The sequence below is a fragment of the Pyrus communis genome, chromosome 4, assembly GCF_963583255.1.
Source record: "Pyrus communis chromosome 4, drPyrComm1.1, whole genome shotgun sequence".
Classification (NCBI taxonomy): Eukaryota; Viridiplantae; Streptophyta; class Magnoliopsida; order Rosales; family Rosaceae; genus Pyrus; species Pyrus communis.
The window spans coordinates 5,606,269-5,628,809 of record NC_084806.1 but is presented as its reverse complement, the minus strand read 5'-3'; the positions used below and the strand labels follow the sequence as shown (position 1 = coordinate 5,628,809).

At 36.1% G+C, this 22,541-nt stretch overlaps 1 protein-coding gene across 3 annotated transcripts; it reads right to left on the bottom strand.

Moving 5' to 3' along the window:
* Positions 1-9,812: 9,812 nt before the first annotated feature.
* Positions 9,813-20,311, bottom strand: LOC137730854 (alpha-glucan water dikinase, chloroplastic-like). Of its 3 annotated transcripts, none has more exons than XM_068469845.1 (34): positions 19,932-20,311; positions 19,600-19,836; positions 19,132-19,412; positions 18,905-18,949; positions 18,670-18,779; positions 18,481-18,559; positions 18,284-18,375; positions 18,035-18,188; positions 17,356-17,742; positions 17,161-17,271; positions 16,918-17,013; positions 16,669-16,809; positions 16,470-16,558; positions 16,101-16,235; positions 15,725-15,887; positions 15,534-15,623; positions 15,264-15,449; positions 14,759-14,821; positions 14,614-14,676; positions 14,461-14,520; positions 14,213-14,365; positions 13,959-14,042; positions 13,605-13,781; positions 13,407-13,513; positions 13,011-13,224; positions 12,830-12,933; positions 12,496-12,625; positions 12,227-12,352; positions 11,895-12,005; positions 11,369-11,467; positions 10,934-11,107; positions 10,764-10,856; positions 10,397-10,512; positions 9,813-10,231 (listed from the first exon to the last, which is right to left on the bottom strand). In XM_068469845.1, exons 3-34 carry the CDS (start codon positions 19,387-19,389, stop codon positions 10,027-10,029), a joined length of 4,215 nt encoding a protein of 1,404 aa, XP_068325946.1. In that variant the 5' UTR covers positions 19,390-19,412; positions 19,600-19,836; positions 19,932-20,311; the 3' UTR covers positions 9,813-10,026. The 3 variants fall into 3 exon arrangements, with proteins under 3 accessions (XP_068325946.1, XP_068325947.1, XP_068325945.1); XM_068469846.1 differs by having other exon boundaries at positions 19,651-19,836; XM_068469844.1 differs by lacking the exon at positions 19,600-19,836.
* Between the last annotated feature and the right edge of the window lie 2,230 nt (positions 20,312-22,541).

Here is a 22,541-nt window from a genome sequence, read left to right as displayed (position 1 = left end):
AATACACCCCAAATCACTTTTAATGTATTATTTATCTTCTTCAACTATCAAAATCCCTCCGACCCTTGTTGAACAAAACTCTAACCAATGAAACTACAAACATGTTGATTGAGAAAAATTATTTTTGACGACTGAAACACGAAATCGATGTTTCGGAAGCTTCACATGAGGTAAGACTTCATATCCTTTATTGTTTTAGTGATTTTGACGACATCGATAATTATTTAATCTTGCTTTCGCTGTGTTATTCAAGCTTCTATGTTCGTATTCATCTTTTAGGGATCACAAGGATTACATGAAGAATTAAACACCTAAAATTACCACCAAATATTAAAAACAGACGACATGGATTTTAATGGTGGAATTGAAAACAACCCACATATGCTTTAAATCCCAAACAACATCTTTTGTCAAAATTCCAGTCAACATTTTTTGTCCAAATTAAAAGCTTTATAAGATTTGAGAAATGTGGGGTGTATAGAAAATATGGGGTGCATGTAGAAATGTAAGGTGTTAGGGTATTATGGGGAAGTATGTGTGGTGTATTAAGATAATTTTTCATTGAAAAAGCAAATGTGGGGTGCATTAAGTATGTGGGGTTTATTCAACAATTTGTGGGGTGTTAATGTGGCGACCCGTCCCAATTTATTACATAATTTTCTCCCCGAGTGTGTTAAATTGACGAATATGCCCTCATTGGCTAAGTGACATGGATGTATGTGTGCAGATTTAAATTATCTTTCTCGCTATCGTAATTAAATCATACTCGATGTCATGAGTGCATTGAAGCGAGTTAGAACCGAAGTGGAGTCGTAATGAAAAAGTTACAACTATTTAAGTGCGTAACGGGTAATTTTTGAACTAATTAGATGGGTTTTTCCCTTGGCCCAATCAAGTTGTTTGTTTTTATTTTTCTTTGGGCCAATTACACATATAACTTTTTCCCTCTCTCACGGTAGCCCAATCAGAAAATATAATTTTCTTCTTCTGCCCAATCACGTACACACACATACACATTCACTCATCTTTCTCTCTCTCTCTCTCTTCTTCTTGACTCTTCTCCCTCCATACACTCGGGACACCCCACACACAACCATCATCAAACTCACACAAATCGAACTTTTGGAAACCATCCTCATCCTAATCTCGACTTCACGATTACCACCATACCCTTTGTTTTCCGTTTTGGTGAGTTTTAGCTTGAAAACCAGAAGCTCCGACGAGGAGCTAGGTTGCTCTGGCACTATCACAGACGATTTACAAGGTTTTGAGGCTCGAGATGGTTTATATGCAACTTCCCTAGCACTTTAGAGTAGATTTGGAGTGGAGTGAACGTCGGTATAGGTGAGTTCGAAGAGTTGTAAAGTTGGTTGGATTTTCCAAGAAATTTTCCGATCATTTTTTGTTGGATTTTGGACTTCTAATTGGTACGAACGTGTTCTACTCTTCGAGACCTTCAAATCCATATAAATTTCATGGATTTTGGTTAAGAAATGAAGTAGATATAAAGTTTTGAAATTTTTTCAGAAATCGGTGAGTACAGACGACGGCGGATGGCAGAGACCGACGGGTGACCAGAGAAGAAGAAGGTATATTCCGTTAACTTTAACAGAATATTCTAACGGCGTTAGGTAACACCGTTACCATTTAACATAATGTTTCGCCTATTTTGACGGAATATTCCTAACGCTGTTAAGGTTTCCGTCAGTGTGTCATGCACGTGCCTGCATGTGGCCGTGCCTTGGCTGGAGCGTGAGGGCACGTTCGGTGTCCAAAAATTTTTCTAAAAATTTGTGTGGGTTCGTATCATCAAGTAGATCACGTTCATATATTCAAACCTTACATTTGAGCAAACTATGATGAGTTATTTCTAGATTTCATATATGTGCTAATTAATTAACGTAAAAATAGTTGTATCTTATGTAGGTGAGACGTACCCCCAGGACGAGCGTGGACAAGCGAAGCTAGGGGGTTACGATCCTACTACTTATCAATGAGTGGGCATTTGTTTTCTATATATATATACATATACGGTTTCTAGAAACGTTTTTATATGCAGAAACGTTTTTATATGGAATTATGCTTTGCTTGCCATGTCGTAAATAAGTTACATTTTAAATCTTGCATTGTTACATTTATGAATTGTATTGTGTGATGTTGAGGAGACTCAGGTAAGCTTCTAGTGAGTATTATGTGATTGAATGGGTTGTATTGCATTGGTATGCATACAATTATTTAGAGCTCACCATGGCTGCACCCCGGTATTAGTGCTCCCGTTTGGGGCCAGGGCCAGCCTTCACGTGATTGTTCACCTCCCGCACCGCACGCCCACCTTGGATCCAAGTCTGGTGCTAGCTTGTCATACATACCACAATAGGTGGTTTTGACTCGTAGATGACCCACAATTTATCGCACAGTCTTCACGTGATCGTAGTACTTGAGTGTACATATTTATACCCAACCTGTCGTACAGGTCACACTAAGTGACTCCGACTCGTGTGCTAGTCTAGATTGATGAGCTATAAATCCAGTCATACAGGTCACGCAAGGTGACTCCGACTGGCATACTATTTTATATTAGTTGCACATTTGGTTTACATCTTTTAGTGTTGAAATATTATGACATGGCATATCTCAGTTTTCGCTGGTCTTGTGCATTGGTTTGCATACCTACGTAGTAGTATTTTCTGGAAACTATACGAGTTTTACGGAGAGGGGTTATTATGTTCATAAAGATAAATACGTTTTCCACGCTTTGTTTTTGCCCACTCACCCTTCTGTTTTGCGCCCCTCCAGGTTCTAGGTAGCTGTTTATCTTTGGTGGTTCACGAGGACTACTCGGCGATTCTGACGTTCCATTAAATATTGTAGGGATCCTCTCTCGGTTTGTATAATTAGTGTTTAGTTAATTCGACTGCACTTTCGTGTTACCTATGCTTTGATATGTGTGTATCATATACTTGATCACTTTCACACACTTATATAATATCTCTAGCAAATAAGTTTAGTTTTAGTTTTTATTTATTCACATTTTCTTATTATTATCACTTTTGTTGCGCACTTGGCTACGTCACTCTTACGTGATAGCCAGCATGCCTCGACTCCGGTCGGGGTGTGTCAGTTAATATAATAAGCCTTTTTTAATTATTTCTCTTTTTCTTCCTAATTTTTAATGTATTAATTTTATTTCATTATAATTTTCATTGTCATTTCATTTATCGTAATATATTTTGTTGTAAACATTTAGATAAATTAATTTTTATTATACAATATATTTCGATGTACTTTGTCTTCTTCATTTAGGTACATTAAATTCATTATAATACATCTTGGTACATACATTTAGGTACACACATTTTCGTACATACATTTGATACAAACATTTAGGTACATTAACTCAATATAATACATTTCGGTACTAACATTTTGGTGCATACATTTCGGTACACACATTTAAGTACATTAATTTAATATAATACATTTCCGTGCATATATTTCGGTACATACATTTTGATACTAACATTTAAATACATTAGTTCAATAAAATACATTTCGGTATTAACATTTAGGTACATTAATTGTTACATCCCACATCGTCCAGAGGTGAGGATCCTATAAGCCTTATATGTATATTCTCATCTCTACCTAGCACGAGGCCTTTTGGGAGCTCACTGGCTTCGGGTTCCATTAGAACTCCGAAGTTAAGCAAGTTCGGGCGAGAGCAATCCCAGGATGGGTGACCCACTGGGAAGTTCTCGTGTGAGTTCCCAAAAACAAAACCGTGAGGGTGTGGTAGGGGCCCAAAGCGGACAATATCGTGCTACAGTGGAGTCGAGCCCAAGATGTGGTGGGGGCTCAGGTCGGGATGTGACATTAATTGAGTCTTTCAAGTTTGAAGAATGTTAAATAAAATTAATTAATTAAAAAACTCTTTTTTGGTCAAAAAATAAATTAAAATTTGTATATTAATACATTTAAATATTTAATGGGAGACATTAAATAAAATGCACACTAATTATTTTGAATTAAGGACACATCAAGGGATTATAATCAATATGTAATCTAACACCAGGTTTATTTTAAATTTTAATCTTCTTAAAGGATTAAAGTTAAAAAAAACCCCTAATTAAAAACTACAGTATCAATTACAACAATTAAGGGACCAAAATTAGTCCTAATTGTTGAAAGTATCAATCTCATATCAAAGAAATGAGGAACATTGCATGTGTTTATAAATAATTGGTGGGCTACTCCCCAACTTTCTTCACTAATGAGTATAATATATCAACGGTACTGCTAAAAAACCATCTATTTAGACCAAATTTCATAAACTACATGACGTGGTTGTGGATGATTGAATTATTATTTACGTGTTAATTAATATGCTTATTTCCTATTAATGGTACATCATATAGTTTACAAATTTGATCTAAAAAAATTAATCTATCTATGGCATTACCCCTCAGCGCCTCATGCAGTAGCATCAATTACCATGCAATCTGTATATTTAAGATTAATGTGTATGAGAGGAGACTGGTTTTGTACGTGGGAGCAGAGCACCAAGGCTGAGCTACCTTTAACTAAAACTCCCTTCATTCTCTTTTTAGGGTTCGATCGGGCCAATCATGCCGGCCACTTCCTCTTCATTCCCTTTTATCGTATTTTAAATCGAATTATTTTTCTAATTCTCATGAGAAACCCCTACTTAATTACCTAGAAGTACAAATTAAGTACCTAGCTAGGAATTGGTCCACCAGGCCTTATCATTCTCATTACACACAAGTTGGCACAAGCAATTAAGATATCTTTAATTAGTCAAACCAAACCCTCCTATCTCTACGAAATGTTCACGCAGAATTTAATATTAATGCGAAAACATTTAAACTACTGGTGCAATTTGGAGCTCAATAACCATTATTAGAAAGGACCCTTAAGCATTAACCCATGTTCTGGGCCTAATCTGGTTCATTAATTAATTTTAGGTCAGTCTATGTCAAAATTCTTTTAAGTTTAAAGCTGATCGAAAGGCTGCAAAAGTAATGTGTAGTTGCATTCGAAGGGGAACAAGGGCAATATTTTGAAAGAAAAAGATCATACTTATAATTAGGAAACACATTATGCGACTTAAAGTTGTGTGTAATGTGTGTATATATTGTAAATGAGTGGTGTAGTCAGGATTTTTAAATTATGAGGTTGTAATATCAAAAAAAAAAAAGAAAAAAGCTTCAATTAATGGACTATTTCGTTGAGCACCTAGTATGCATCTGCCAATTTCTGTCAACATATGCCGAAAGTTTATGGCAACATATGTTTACAACTACTGTTATTTGTAGAGGATTGTTGAGGGTGAATGGAGGATAATGTGAATACTATTAAAGACTACTAACGCTTTTCAACTAAAGTATCTCATTGAGCACATGATGCGCAAAAGAGAGTCACACACAAGAAGTGAGAAAAGGAAAACCAATATGATAGAAGAAAATAAAAAAAATAGGAGAAGGAGGAGGTTGTAATTTAGTTGGTCTTAGCTATTTATAGGGGTCAATACACAAACAAATATACATGCGATTTTTTAAGTTGTGAAGATCAAAAACAACTGATGACCCCATGTTGTTTCCGCCAATAAATAAATATATAAATATATATATATATATATAGTTATCGAGATATATCAGCCATGCGTGTTCGTAATATATTGTTCTTTCTACTGGCGTAGAAGAATTCAGGTAAGAATAAAATTAGATGTGAGCAGTACAGAGTATGAGAAATTTCAGTAGAGTATAATATGTTCCGTGAGCATATTATACGTGCATGCATGGCATGACGATGATATTTGCATGGGAATAATTAAGAATTTAGACCGAGCGAAAATAATTTCAAGAAAAATAATCTTAAATTATATACACATAATCCCAGTTCATGTTTCAAAAAAAAAATAATCCCAGTTCATTCTGCGAGGAGTGAAGAATTACTGTGTCTGATGAAGCCATGTGATGCTATCATACAATAGAATTCAGCGTTTCCCTTTTCATCGGACTCAGAGAGGAAAGCTGAACTGCTCTGATAACTATTAAACATAAATAAATCTAAATTGAGGAATGTTTCCAGCGTATGGGCACTCATAATCTAACACTACGTACTGTCATATTTCAAGAGGGCCCTAGTGACTAGATTATATATATAATACTCCCATAATTTTTAGGGTTTACTTTGTAATATGTATCAACGATTCAAACTGTATATATTTTAATACATTATTTATAGACCATTCTTGCAAAAAATTAGACAAATCCAAAAATATTAAAACATTAATTTATAATGAAGAAAATAAACTAATAAGATCCCAATTTAATCTAAGGGTCATATGATTTTAGATTTGAGTGATTTTTAGTAGACATGATCTTAAGGGAATACCTAAAATATGAACGGTTCGAATCGTTAAAGTACATTACAGAGTAAACCTCACAAAAACGTATGTCAAAATGTAGTTCAAAAACGTGTGTTCCAGATACTTATCATATATATTAACCATATAATTATTATTATTTTTTAAATGGATTTCAATATACCTAGATATAATGATGGTGTCTCCATATTGGAAGAAATGATATGTGTGGTATGAGGCTATGAGGCATCTGGATAAAGGAAACGGAATGTTTTTGCTCATCAGAGAAGGGGCCACTATGTGTGCATTATATTATTTGACATCTCAGAATGGGAGCCAAAGTTCACCTTTTTGACATTTCTCACAGCTGCTGTATTCTTGCATTGACTCTAGAAGAGCTGCATGACATGTCTAAGGTCACTTCAAACTTACCATTTTTTCCCTTTTTTTCTTTTTTCCAATTTAGTGTGTATTTACATTAGTTACAATGTTGGTAATGTGGTATGTTGTTTGTTCAAACTCCCTAAATTAAAATTCATTACCAAAAGAAAAAATGTGGAATGATTTATATATCGTCTAAGTGAATATTGATTAACAGTATTTACTGTACATTTGAAATTTTGTGTTGTATTCTACATTCTTCCAATCTCGTAAGTGTTTAAAAAACAACAAAACTCTGAATAAAAGGGTAATGGAATTGACCAAAGACTCATTGGTCTTCAAATCCATCTAAAATATTTGGAATAAAAAGGGTTAAGAGACACCATGACTACTATGAACAACTTCTTGTTATGGATTAAGAACCCCACAAGAAACCAAAGGTGAGTTTTTTTGTCTCTCGATTCTCTTACAAACCCTTAACAAGTTGAGCGGCTTAGAAATCTGAAAGAGAATTGGGAGTTTCATAGCCACATTTTGCGGGAAGTAGTGGCCCTGCATGGGTGTGATTGTAATCAAACCCTCCCCAAGGAAACATGATGACCTAGCTAGTTGTAATTCCTTGACTTCAGTTTATATGGTCAATCTTCTGAATGGAAGGGGAGGGGGGCTTGAATTCAAAGTCTAAAAGCTCCTTCGATTACCTTTGCACATAATTATCCGATCCCACTTGAAAAAAGCATGTTCATCAAATTGTAGGGTTAGGTGGAATATATATATATAGCTAGACCACCTCAAAGAATAACTTTATGAAATAATGCTTTACTTGTTCATTAAGAATATGTGAAGCATTTTATTATAGTTCCATATCTTTCCAATTTTTGTTTTCCTCCATCTTTCATGGGAACCAACCAATTATGTACGGGCAAGCAGCTATATATATCTTGCATCACAAGAAAAAATTGTTCACTGTATATATTCTCTGATGCTTCAAACCAAACCTTACCACCCAAAATAAAGGATAGAGTCACGAAAAAGAATGGTGGGTAGTTCGTAGAATTAACGATGAAGAATTTAGAACCATCGGGCACCACTTATATCTTTCAAAAGTTTACATACGTACAACATTATTAAAGAAATGAATTGCTCACACTTTTTTTCTTCTTTGATATATTCAATTTAGGATAATGCTAGGAAGACTAAATGTACAAACTAAATTTTGTAAAATACATGATATAAAAGTTGATGATTGAATTATTACGTAAATGTTGATTCATATAATTGGTGACACATCATTTAGTTTGCAAATTTAGTCTACCTAACATTACTCTTCAATTTAAAAATTATAAGAGAAATGCTAAGGGGACTCTCTCAAAGTGGAACTCTCCATAAGCTCTTTGTCACCTCACAGTTTAACATCAATTCCCGTGCCACCATTATAAAATATTGTGCAAAAAACATGAGATATCAGAATGTCCATGAAAAGTCTCACTTTTGAGAGAATGTCCTTAAAAGTGGGACTTTCTATGAATTCTCTGCCATCTCAGGTTTTTGGCAAAATATTTTATATTGTTGGCACAAAAATTGACATTAAACTGTGAAATGACAAAGAGTTCATAAAGAATTTCACTTTGAGAAAATCCCTTTAGTATTGTTGTATATGAGGGTTCAATTCAGCAGAATATACAGTAAAATATTCATGCTCTTGCCTCTGTGGATGTGTATAGTATTTCAATTACAAAAAGGCACTTGAAAGTGGGAAAAAGACGATTTATAAAGCTTGACAAGCGTGGAACAGTTATGCTGAGCAATGATTTTGTCTAACAAGTATGGTCAGCTTTCCAAGATAAATATTGACGGTACAAGTTTAATTAATCCTTAAAATTAAAGCTAATTAGCAAGGGAACATATATAGCCATTGATGGACAAGAATGTTTCTCTACCAACTCCTTTTTTTTGTTGTATGGCACGCTTTGGCCATCATATGACGGGGCCATACATCTCTCTAGTACATCGTGATGATGTGCGTCATCATTGTGTAGCTCGAACAGAGCACATAATCGTAACGCGAGTCTCTTCGGATTGCTTGCTACGAAGAGAACACGACGATTATAAGGCTTGATTCGCCTGCACATGTAGTTTGATCATGATGTAGCTGCAAACATGGTTTCAAGCTATGAACAGAAGCATGTAGTACAGAGGAGCTCAATCCTTTACCCCTTGTCATCACTGTAGCAGTACAAACTCTGAATAATATGGACTTCTGCTTATAAGGTTGGAACTTTGTTAACCTTAGTTATGGGTCAGTGAGCCCAACCCAACTTGAAAAACACTATCCAAGCCCAAGCTAACCCGGCTTGGATCGGGCTTGTTTACTTGTCACTAATGTATATTTTTCATGTTCATATCTCATTCTTTAATTTTTTTTCTTACCTCTCTTCTCGTGTGACGTTACCAATTAGAAAGTTTCCAGGGTTTGCCAAAGATGACCATTTTTCGGAAGAATTTGAAGATCTTGTGAACAGCCTAAATAAGCACTTAAATAGAAAGCCAGCGAATCTGGAAGCTAAGAGTTCTTATGCCATTGCTCAATACAATGCTTCATGTCACCTTCCTGGGCGCTTAAATGAAGTGTGGATTGATCTCTCATGAATCACTGCTGATTGCTGAGAGATCTGCATATTTATTGACAATAATATGGCTAAAATTGTACAAATAGGCCCCGGGATTTACTAAGATTTTCACTTTCTTGTAGTTCTTTTGTCCAATCCGTTAAATTGGGTTCTTCAAAAGAGATGACTGATTGGATTAAAGTGAAAACAAATGAAACTACAAGAACTAAAGTGAAAATCGGAGTAAACTTCAAGGACCTGTAATTTCTCGCAGAAATCAGCAAGGGGTTTCTAATATGTAGAATAAAATGACATTTTTAATGTAAATACAAAATATGCCCCTCTATTTATATATATTGATGGAGTCAATGGAGTATTTTAATGTAAATACTAAATATGCCCCTCTATTTATATATATTGATGGAGTCAATGGAGTATTTTAATGTAAATACAAAATATGCCCCTCTATTTATATATATTGATGGAGTCAATGGAGTATTTTACAAAACTAATGAAAGCATATTGCTTCTTGTAAACAGGCATGCCTCAGAAGATACAAATTTTTCTCATTATTTGTTTCGTTTTTTATTCTCATTCTACAGTAAACAATGTCTATGACACAAATCGTAGAAAGAATACAAAAGATATGAATCACATTTGGGGTCTTGTCTGGACAACATAGAGTTTACCGTCCCTGATTACACCTTCAATGTCTTGTGGAGATCCATACAGTTCCTCGATTGCGCTTCCTGCACGAGCAATGCTAGAGAGGATTGTCTTGCGGAAGTTTCCGTCAACCATCAGCGGGTCAGATGAGTAGTCAACCACGACTTTCTCTTCCTCATCCATAGGCACACTGTCATTAGCATACAGCAAAATAAGATCAATGACAATAAAAATAGATGCATAAAAGATTTGTGTGGTTTTTTAAGTGCATATGTGATCTGTGCAAACATAAAACGCCTGACTACCAATGTGGCTGTAAGTAATGATCGCCTGGGAGAGATGTTAAGGAGTCTACCTGTCGTAAAGACCTGCACCAGCATAACCTTCGAGATCTTCACCATTGGAATCAGATCGAAAGATTATAGACCGTTTTATAAAGAGGCCAATGGGTTTGCTAGGGTATCCTATCACCTGAAAAATATCCACGTACTCATGAGTGAAAACAAGGGAAGGTCCAAAGAAAATATACGTATTCGCTAATTTCATGTTTGTGACAGGACTTTTAGGGTGGAAGCCTATAACCAAGTCGTTATTCTGCAGTATACAAGTTTTTTGACAAATACTACACAAATTACATAATCCATGGAAAATTATCAACAGAAATCATTGTCCTCGATGGACTCTTATGCCACGTTTGTGAGAGATGCACAAAAATGTATTACCTGAGGAGAGTCCAGATCATTCTTTTTGCTAATAAAACTTAGAGCACGTCCAGGATAAGCTCCAACTAGGGTTTCTCCAAGCCCCTTAACAACCTATCACAGAAAAACGAACTAAATCAATGTCTCTGATATTAGTTGAAAATATATCTTTTGTAAACACTACTGAATACCTCAGCATATATCTCTGATGAGTCTCCAGAAGATGGGTTAGTTGTGTGAATAACGAATGCATAGTCAGCGTTTATGATTTCCTGAACAAGGACAGCCATGCAAAGATAGTCGTGATCTAATTTCACTTTTCTCGTGCTGAAGTACGCTCTCTCGTTCCACTTTGAAGCCCAGACCTGGATTATAACAGATGAGAATGCCCCAATTTATCATAACTTAAAACTTAGCTCTGATATCAAGGTAGAAAAGATAACTAGAGAACCGAAGAGAGTCAATTCACAATGGTTGCCGGCCCATATATATTACTACTTATGATTGCCTCAACACTACCATCGGGGCTGGTTAAATTCTTAGCTCTATTGGATTTAAGAACATTGGATTGATTTAATCTATTTTTTTTTTTTTTTTTCTGGGCATATGCAGCAATGCGATTTTACCTTTTTTATAGCCGTCCATGCTTGTTCCCACCGTTGTTCACCTTCATCACCAGGCCAAGGCATCCCTGACCCCTTCATTGTCATCTTCAGCTCTTGCACCTGAAAATAATTCGCCACATAAGCTAGTATCATTCACTTAAACTATATTATTCTGCCTGTAGGCCCCATAGAGTTTTTCCCTCATAGGTAGCATTACTGGTTTTTATGTTATATCAAGAGAAGAAAAGAAGCCAATGACGCAGTAGCAAAAATTTAATCCACACTTGAATCTTAGTTTACGCAAGCGTGAAGGCAAGGTCTACAAAACGTCAGAAATGACATATTAGTGTACTCTTTTAACGGTTTACGTTGGAAAAAGGGTGATGGGATGCCGTAACAGAAAACTTCACAGATTGAAACACACCTAAGGAGTTCGGGTGATTGTAGACTATGAAATGGAAAATGCACTCTTTGAAACCTATTAGCTGTTATAATTTTGAAAATAAAATAAAATGAAACATTTGACGCCTGCTAGTAGAATACTTACCAACTGGGGCGGTGCTGCCAGCTGTAAAACTGTTTCCCGAATCTTCTTGAGCGAATCAAAGTCTCCGTCTTTCAACTTTTTCTTTAGAGTTTCCAACTTTTCAGCCACTGCCTATAAGCAGACAGAAAAGAGACAAAGTTAGTGAACTTGATTGGATAAATTTGACCATAATCAAGAGACAGCAACTGAGCTACTATGAAAGTCCCAACAAAGATAGACCACATTAAGTTAATAAAACTTCAGGTTGTTCTGGTTGAGGGATAGTAGATCATCACAGTGGCATATATCATATATGTGTATGACAAGGTACAGAAGTTTAAGGTGAGGATAACCTTGTTTGAATCTTCTGAAAGAACCTTTTCAAATGATCCAAATGGTAGGGCAACCGATGTAGGAATTCCAACCCAAGACGGAAGTTTTCCTTTTACATAAGCAATATTACGTGATTTAGCTCCAACCTGCAATCCCCACAGAAGCAATATTAAGGAAATGTCTTTTATTAATTTGTGAAAACATTTTGCCCAACCCCGTCAATTGTGAAATAAGAAAAAAAGGAAAAAGAAAGTAACTCCTTAGCTGCTGAAAAACTTTTCAAGCTTACCATATCGCTTGTGAACTCATCAGATGATATGGCATATCTACCAGTAAATTTTTTCTTGACCAATGTCAGAGATGGAGTGTCTTCTTTTGAATTAGTGGAACCTGCATCTAGCTCACCCTCATTGACCTCACTGAAATTATACATGACAAGAATTTAAACATTGTATTTCAGTATATTTTTTGTTCATCCAACTGATTTGAGAGACGAGTCTTTCATTAATGGAAGGCACAAAGCAGCGAAGTTTCTATTGAGTGAACAGAAAACAGTTTGTCAGCACATAACAGGAGATAGCTTATTAACATTTTTCAAGACCAAACTACAAAAGAAAAGGTACCTATAAACTATATCAGCAGGTGTTGGCTTTACACGTAATAACTTCCCTTCACTAGCTCGGAGGTCAGCCAGAATATTGGGGTCAAAGCATGTCGCAAAACAAACCTGCAAATAATAAGTTAGTCATTTCACCAAACATTTCAATCATACAGAAAAGAAAATTATGATTGATAAGCTATTACCTTGCTATTTCTTGCTCGGACAGAGACATGAGATAGGATGTCTGGCATATCTGGTGTCAGAACAGCAACAGTGCCATCTGGAATTTCTTCCTCACCTTTTACACTTTTTGCCACCAAAATTGTGGGCTTGCTGTAAACTTTATTCTGAACAGTGAGCAATTCATCCACATAGACCACATATCCAACAACTTCAACTGGGCTGATAACCTGCCAACTGTCGAGGAAAACCAAAGTATCATCAGAAAATTATCGCAGCATGTAAGTGATGGATGTTGAGAATGTAGACGTTAAACCTTTTTAGTGTATTCCTTTCTAAAAAGTAAAATCATTAAAAAATTTCTAAATATATGCGATTAAACATGATATGACTGACTAAACGATAGCAGCACAATCAACCTGCCCATATTAGCAGTCTTTCGAAGAACCGGATCAAGCCGATTCAGAAGTGAGGATAAAGATGCAGCTGATCCAGCACGGATTATTTCTTCAGTAAATATGTTCACCTGCAAGAAATAATTATGAGCAAAGAAAGGGAAGATATGTGATGCATAATATGTAACAAAGCACTTTGGTTTGAAGATAGATAATACATACAGCCCATTGGTCCACTCCAAGCTGTGCTCCGAGGTATTCTGCTGATGGCTGTAAAATTCTGTGATACGATTCTGCCTTGTTTGCAAGTGCAAGGCGGGTTCTGTCTAGGATTGATTTTGAATATAATGCCCAGTCATTGCTTTTACTTTTTAACATGTTTTGAGCCTGATCCCATCCCTTCATAAAAAAAAGGGAAGAAATAAAATATTAAGCTAGCATCTTGGAAATGTAAACCAAAAGGGACAAGTCCCAATTTTTATCCTATTATTCAAATTGCCTTGAATTCTTATGAAAGAAAATAAGAAGAATATATATATATATATATATATATATATATATATATATCAGATTTACCTTCAAACAGTAAATGAGATCTTCGTTATCGTCTGATGATAGGGCCAAGTTTTCTAGAACTAAAGAGATGAAGTACATAATTTTCTGCATAATGCATAAATCAGTTGATCAAGAAAATAAACTTGAGAGTATAAGATTAAAACCAGTCATATTAGACTCAAAATCATTGCAACATTGGTGAAGAAGAAAACAGAGAAAAGGTAAACTAGATTACTTCTCAGACATGTAGTTAACTGCTTAGAGAGTAAATATACCTCTGGGCCAGCATTATTCAGTTCTTCATATCCCCTCTCAATTGCGGTCCTAACAGTAGAATCAAGGGCAATGTCTAAAAATAAAAGATCCCTCAGACGATCATGAGGCTTAGAGAGCAATGGCCAAAGCGCCTGGCGCGCCTCAAGCAAACCCTGAATTAAAATTAAAAAGAACATTGAAAATTTATCAAGGTGAGAACGCAACAGAAAGCTGGAAAAATAATTGCCAGTGTCAAAGTTCCACAAACCTCAATAAGGACTTCCACATTCTTGTCCTCAACATGTTCTAGTACAAATCGCAGGAGGTCCTGATTCAAATAAATGTCGTTGTGCAACTTCTTATTAGTTATCTTATTTAATTCACCCATCATAAGAATTTGAAATCAAGTTGAGAGCATTACTGGAACTTCAGATGGCAAGCCGGATATAGGATTTATTTGTACTCCAACCATGAATCCTTGACCCTGAAGAGAATTAAAAGGTGTGTCATTGCTAGCAAGTAACGATACATTATGTTGAGATACTCTGACTAGTTATTGATATTACCTCATCTTTGTAGCCCATACAATTTTGAATGGCAGACTCAAGATCTGCACCTGAATGAACAGCCTGCATGTGAATATTTATTGGTCAAAATTGGCAGGCAAGCAAGCTACAACATATTACACGGCAAGCAATAGGAGTCAAATGATGTCCACAGAACCAGAAACTAAAATTTCTCAACATCTCTTCTCATCATCATAGAAGGGCGAAGTATGCATCATGAAATTCCTCCTATGATATGCATCTCTCACAACACAGCAACAGGCTAGAATATCATTAATGTTATAGAATAGTTCACGGACATGGTCACAATCCACCATCCTTTTTCGAGGAAGAAGCAACTGAAAGAATAGGTGTACTACCAGTCTACCATAAAATGTACAAAACGACAAAATCTTCCTGATGGATTCAATAAGCCATGATCAAAATTATGTGATGCAGATGTATAATGTATACTATTAAAACAAATTTGTCAAACATAAAACCTGAAAGGTTTAGGAAATCAAACCTTCAAAGTTCTCATGTAGTGCCCCAGATCACGCAGAAGACCATCTTTTTGATCTCTCCTGAAATTTGGTTCATTACGGATTGCCCGATCGTAGCTCAGGAGACGTTCTTTTGTGATTCCATTCTCATTCAAAGTTTTCCAGTAAACACCAATATCAAAGTCATTTTTTATGTAATCTATTAATGCCTGCAATGACAAGTGACAACTATCAAGATAAATTTTCAAATAAAAAACCACTGAATAGGCCCTAAAAAGCTCTGACATCCATACCTGACAAATAACAACATCATCTGGACTTGTGTTATTATGCAACTTTTGATGCCATTCCTCCATCATTCCACCTTTGCAATTATTTTTTCTCTGACATCATCCAAAAAATTATACAAATTCAAAAACTTGTCCAGAAATGAGGGACGTGAATATTAGACCACATACACAAAAGCAAACATAATATTTTCCACCTGGATAACAAGGATCTCATCTCGAATTCGCTGTCCCACATCCCCTTCTCCTCCACGGCCAACGGTAGACAAGATCATCCGTAGAAGTTCGCGATACTGTGGATAATTTGCATAAACATTCTGGAGCAAGTCCGTGAGCCTGTCCTGTGCTTTACTAATCTCACTGCACCACCAGAAAAATAAGAACACACAGGTTTAGCGTTTTGCGAGGAGTGAGGGGTGCAGAGTAACAGAAATTCTAGAAACTGGACCCGGCCTGTCCCTATAACTATCAATACATAAGAGCCATTTAAGACGATATCCCCACATCTCCATGTCCATGTGGCCCAAAAAATAAAGTATTAAAATCATACAGTAGAGATCAAAAGAATTGTACCGTGGTTTCACATTGTAATTTTTATTCCAAATGAGCTGCCTCGTAGCCATAAACCTCATCCACACCAATATACCTGCAAGACCTAATTCACCAGCATCTTTTGCTTGATTGACCAAGTCTGCTGCAATGTTAAATCTGAGAAAAGGAAAATACGAGGTTTAGTAAAGAAAATCAAATAAAATTCATTTTGAAGATGATTCAAAATATTCTAATTCACAAAATGCGAAGGGCATGACTGAAAAATCTAAAGTTGTAATTAATTATCAAAAAAATATACCGGGACAAATATAGCAGAATGGCATAAGATGGAATAAGAAATGGCCAAGTCAGTGAAACTATAATTTATCGAATTCCCAAGGGAATACTGACCGATGCATAAAGGATTTCTGTGCCTCACTCTCCTGGTCGGCTATTTTATCCAACAAAGCCTTTGCAGTACCTTTGCCATCACCAGTATCCTTGAATGCGAAAAGTTCAGAAACTAAACTTGTAAAGAAAATGGAACCTTGAGGAGAATCAAGAATAGGCAGTCACAGAAAAATAGATTATGACCAAAACAAGGAGCAACCTTCTGAGCTTTCTTGCGTTCGACGCCAAAGTCAACATAGAAATCGGAGCCTTGATTCTTCATCCAGTTCCCAGAAGCATTAAGGACAAACGGCATTCCTTTAAAACTCTCTCCTTCAATTTCTATTTCTATAGTTTGAACCTGTAAAGTTACTGTGAGGACCAAGACAATTGTCTAAAGATCTTGAATATATGAGCTAGTATAAAGTTCCCAGGCACACGGATCAATCCATGTTCTCTTGTGTTATACCTCATAAGCAGAGTCAGTGGAACTTGGTCTAAATTGTGTTTCAACAGCCCCATTTAGAGCAACTGAACCCTGGGGATGTGTATTTGCAGGTGGTTCCTGAAAATGCCAATGTAGCTTACTTTACTATTTCATGCTCTGCGACTAACAAGCAATGCATGGAAATTTGAAAATGTCCGAGAGAGAATTTAAAGAAAGCAAACATATGAATACCATTATTTCAGTTAAAAGAATTCAAAATATTACCGACCACTCTCCAGCCTTGCTTGCAGATAAAGCCCAGTGAAGGGTAAGTGGCTCTTTGAAATCTGTTGCCAGATGAACCTTTGTCTTCCCAGCAGGCTTGGTTACAAGTACCTTATAAATATTTCAGGGTTCTAAAATTAGTTTAGTCCCTAGAAAAGCAGACGAATCAAGAACCAAAGCATATAATTGTCTCACCAGAAGTTCCTTATCATTGATCTTGAAGATGTTTTTCCTCAGAATAGAACCTCCATCCTGTTCTTCCTTTTCCTTGGCGAAAAGCTCAACTGCTGTCAAGGGTTTTGGTTTGGCTGGATGTTCTTCATCTACAAATTTAGCTTCATCAACAGGTTTAGTAGCATGTTTGTTGATAATCCGCATTAAGTCCCTCCTCTTGCGTTGAATTCTCTCGGTTCTAAAAACCTTTTTGCTTTCAGATTTTTTTGCAGCCTTTGTATCAGAACCAGATGGCTCTTCAATCTTACCACCATCATTTTTCTTAGTCAACCTTGCTTGGAGCTCTTGTATGGAAGTACCCCTAGCTACTTCCTCCAATAACTCAGTTCGGGCTGCTTCGTACTCCACCTATAAACACTAAATATTTATTAAAAGCAAACCAAAATAGCATATAAAGTCTTTAAATCAAACCAACAAGTTTGTCTTGTCCAGCGTTCAACAAGAGAGCTTAAATGACTAGTGAAATTTCACTAGCCAGAATTTCTATAGTATCAAATCACAGTTTACATGCTTTCTCTTGGTCTGGTGTTTTTTTCTTCCCGTGGGAGTAAAAAGGACAAAGGAAATAACGAATGTAGTTTGAGATGCTGTAACAATGATAATACAAGATTTATAAAATTATAGAGCAAATTTCACATGCCTTTTCTTGCTCTGGTGTATACATCTGTTTACCCTTTCTTTCCCACCTCAAATATGCTTGAATTTGTACAAGCTCTTCAGGAACTGAAGCATTGGATATCAACTTCTCCTTTGCAGGTAACTTAACATGAAAGTTATCATCATTGTTCTTAAACCTACCAAAGAACATTAAGGAAGAACAAAACTCATCTGGCCTGTTTAGATAGATCTAAGTTACTAGGCCAAGAAAAAAAAACAACCAAAATCTTACCATCTGTTCTGGCTTTCATCAACTAAAAGAAATTCGATTGCTTGTATTGTAGGATCATCAATCTCAATTTGAAGCAAGGAATTGGAGCCGGACTAGAGAAAACAATTGATCAACAAATAAAACTTCATTTAGCACAATATCTTAACCAAATGGGAGATATTTGTTGAGGAATATATGATGTGCTTTAAAAACCTTACATTCACAAAAGGTGTTCTAAGAGCTTTGTTCTTATATACTTTGGTTCCATCTGGGTGACGAGATGGAAGCACCCATTTTCTGTAAACAGCAAATGACAATAAGAAAGAAGACATCTCAGATTTTATTATCTTAGGGTAGAAATCTTGAGCATCAGACTCAACAAAGGAAGCAATTACAGGGAAACTTACTCTTTTCTATCTTTTATCCCACCCCAGTGAAGAGTCAAAGAGTCACCGCTATACGCTACACGGATATCTACTTGAGTGGCAGATCCCGGTGTGGAAGGATTCACATAAACCTGCCCAATTACGTATGGTTTTGTTAGTTTAGTTCCCCATGCATATCTTAGTTGAGCTGAACTGAGCAAAACTTATCCAAATATATAACATTGGTCTAAACACCTAACAGTTACACTACATGTACCTGCATTTCAATATTCCCATCGAGATTGAATTTCCTGGCAAGCTGCTGCTACGAGGAAGAATTTAGTTAACAATAGTCCATGTCCAGGCAAAACACCCAGACAGATTTGAAGCAGTCAATCAATTCTAAACTTAATTCCAAATCTTAGCAAATCTCCATCACAACACCTCCCTCACCCTAGCATTATCAAGCCATTTTCTATTAAGTTTTCCGATAAATTTACTTACATTGGAAGGCGGATCAGTGGTTAATACGCCACGAGGAATAGCTGTAATGGGGCGGCATGACCCCATGGCTAACTTCGGTTTCTGAACGTTCAAAGTGTTCCCACAGAATTTCTTGGATATGGGTGATTTTCGCGCCTGAGCTGTCACTTGGTGGACGCTCTTAGCTTGAAACAATGTTTTGGCAGGAATATCAGAAGAATTTATCTTGCTTTGAAACAAGCTCTGATTGAGCAAGTTATGGCCTACGGAATTGCTCATATTCGTTGACACGCTCCTCAATTCTGAAGAAACCGACGAATCGAAACACAGTAAAAGCATCCATCAAAAGCAGAGATTAAAGTATTTCATACATATATCAACCAAATTAGGCATAATCTTCTTACACACATACAAAAAAGATGTAATTTTTACTAATTCTGTGTTTGCTTGCCGAGAAAGCTGAGGAAGATGAAAGAAAAAGGAAATTACTTTGCTCGCCTCTTGTTGGATTACACCTATCACTCTCATCAAAGCTAATACCTTTTCACTTTCACTGTTTCTCAAAGCAAAAGGATTTCAAAATTTCAAGCGCTGCATATCTTTTCTTCCTCTTACGAAAAATTTCTCGAGAAACAAACAGAAAATCGTAGAAAATTTGAGCTAAAAACAACATCGCCGATTCACTGCAACATTTCCACTCATTCATAGCTCCGAAACATCTAGAATCTAAGAACAGTAAATGCAAGCAAAATCCCACAAATTAATACGATCAAATGGTTTGCAAAAATTGAACTTGAAATTGTTGAACTGTAGAAGCTTACCCCGGGAAATTGATTCCAAGTTCCGAGCCTGTACAGAGAAAGAGAGAATGAATATACGATCAGATTCTAGAGAGAGACGGGGGGGAGAGTGAAGTACGAGGAGAGAGAAAGTGAAAGGTGGGGGAGGGCTCCAAGACGAAGGCTTTGGTTTAAAGCCAGTCCGCGAGATCCTGCGATTGGTGGGAGGGAGTGATTTCTGATTTGTAAGCAGTTTGTGTGGAATCGGAGAGCGAGTCTACGTAAGTGACATGGCGCTCTATCTCCGGCCGTGGACACGTGGCCACAGTTTCGAAAAAGCTCGGAGGAGATTGGGGAGATTGTCACGTGCGACTTCTTCTCCTTCCTGTCCTTGTTGAGTTGAATCGGAGAGGTGACCGCTCGATCATTTTGCCATTGATTTTACTTGGATTTTCAGTTTTAACTTCTTTCGCCTTTTGATTCTCGTATGGACGGAACAATGAATCCAAGATTTTTCTCGCCTGTCTAATTTGACCGTTAGATTTGATCTAACCGTTTAAGTTGAATAACTGGGGATCGCAATGATCAAAATGTGGTCGACACTGAATTTGCAAATCAATGAGGTAAGCGATAAAAACATTTGGGGTTTCATATCTCAAGAGACGGCAAACATGTAATGTGGTCATTGTTCAAGCTCTCCTAATCAAATTTCACTCCTTGCGCGTAAGAAATAGAAACTAAAAACCCGTTCGGAATTGTTGTCGTTGGAAGCGCTTCTACTAAAAATGTTTTTGTTGAAAATATATTGACATTTTTAATATAAAAAAAGTTAAGTATTCTTGAAAAAGTACTTGGAAGTCTTGAAGAACATGTAACTAGCCCTAAATTATTTTTAACTTTTTATGTCAATATGATCAATAACGCTTTTGGTAATCAAAATACTTTTTAGACTATATATAACGAACGTTTTTGGTAATCAAAATACTTTTTAGACTATATATAATGAGTGTATTCATTCATTTCTAATTACATCAAAGTCTTTTGTAATGGCATTCACATGACAAAGACTTGTAAGGCACATATTCACCGTCATAGTGGCATTTGATACCAATAAATCAAAGACATGTAAACAAAAACTAGCACATACTCTTATATTATTAAAACAAATCATCATAATAAATTCATTTCATGTAAGTATTTCTCATCCGCCACACCTGTCACGCATTATAATACCTCCTCGCATTGTCAATGTTGATTTGGTGCGACCCCACATTGTCAAGTTGCAAGTGTCCCGTTTCTGTTCAATCGAGCAAATTCTAGATGCAGTCCAGACGCCACACACACTACTCTCTGCACTTGTTGATAGATCCAAAGCACTTGGATTATAATACAGGGAAGGCAAGATTTTTTAATACAAAGAGGTCGGTCTTCTCAAACAAAAAAAATAAAAAGGTCGCTCTTAAATATCTGCCATTCCTTTTTCTTTTCTTTTTTTCTTTTTGTTTTTATTAGTGTGGAATTTAAAATATTCACATCCAGAAAAATATAAGGCGACAAAATAAATTATCATTTTTCAGTACGATAATATAACGAAAAATGAAGAATAGTGTAAAGATAACGCAAGGAACCGATGAAATTAAGCAAGCTTTAACATCTCGACTAAAACAATGTAAAGTTGGCAAGCACACATGGAAAAACGGGTGCTTTTGGACTTTGGAGACATGTGATAATTCGCTGAAATTGAGATCGACGTCACTTTTGCCTAACCACACAAGCAAGCAAATCACTTTTGGCCATAAGCTCCTTAGCTGAAGCTTGTGGTGTGCATTCAGATCTACAGGAGTTAGAAGATGTCATGAAAAGCATGCATGAATTAGGTTAGTTGGTTGGAGTAATGCATTTGCCTTTCGACGAAAGATGATCTACATATGTTTTCACTTTGTCAAAGGTGATGCCACATGTTCATTTGCAAAATAGAAATGACTTCACACGCCTCTTTTTTCTTTATACACACTCTGATTTATTTATGTTTGATTCATTTATGTATGTTGATTTTCTTTTGGTTCGTTCAAACGAATTATAAAAAAAAATAATTTAACAGTGTGTAATGAAGAAAAAAATGTATGAAAATTGCTTGCTCTTGCAAAACATCAATCGATAATCTTGCTTTTGTTGAAGAATGTAAAATCTTGCATTAGAGAATAAAATAAACTTCAATATACGAGTCATGTTTCTACTACTAGTAAGACTGGAAGTTGCGATAAAACCTCAAACCTACTACTTTTAGCACATAGTTAATTGCAAGTTTGAAATAATATCAATGTTCATAAGAATAGGTTGAGAGTCACTAATAAATCTCTAAATTTTGACAAATTTCACTCCCAAATTCAAAACTCCATGTTTGGCTTGGTCCAACCATATATGGTTAAGTTCTCCCACATGCAGGCTAATCCATCCCACATGGTAATAATTACTTGCAATGTTCCATGTTATATGTGTTTCCATATTTGCTAAGAACATGGGGACTAGAAAGTTGTGATTTGATCTGAAACTTTCCCGTTCTTGGCTACAAGTCGAGAATTTTACAATTTGGTGAGTGCCCATTTGGCAAAGAATTTGATATTTCTGAGTTGCTCAGTAGTACACTGTACA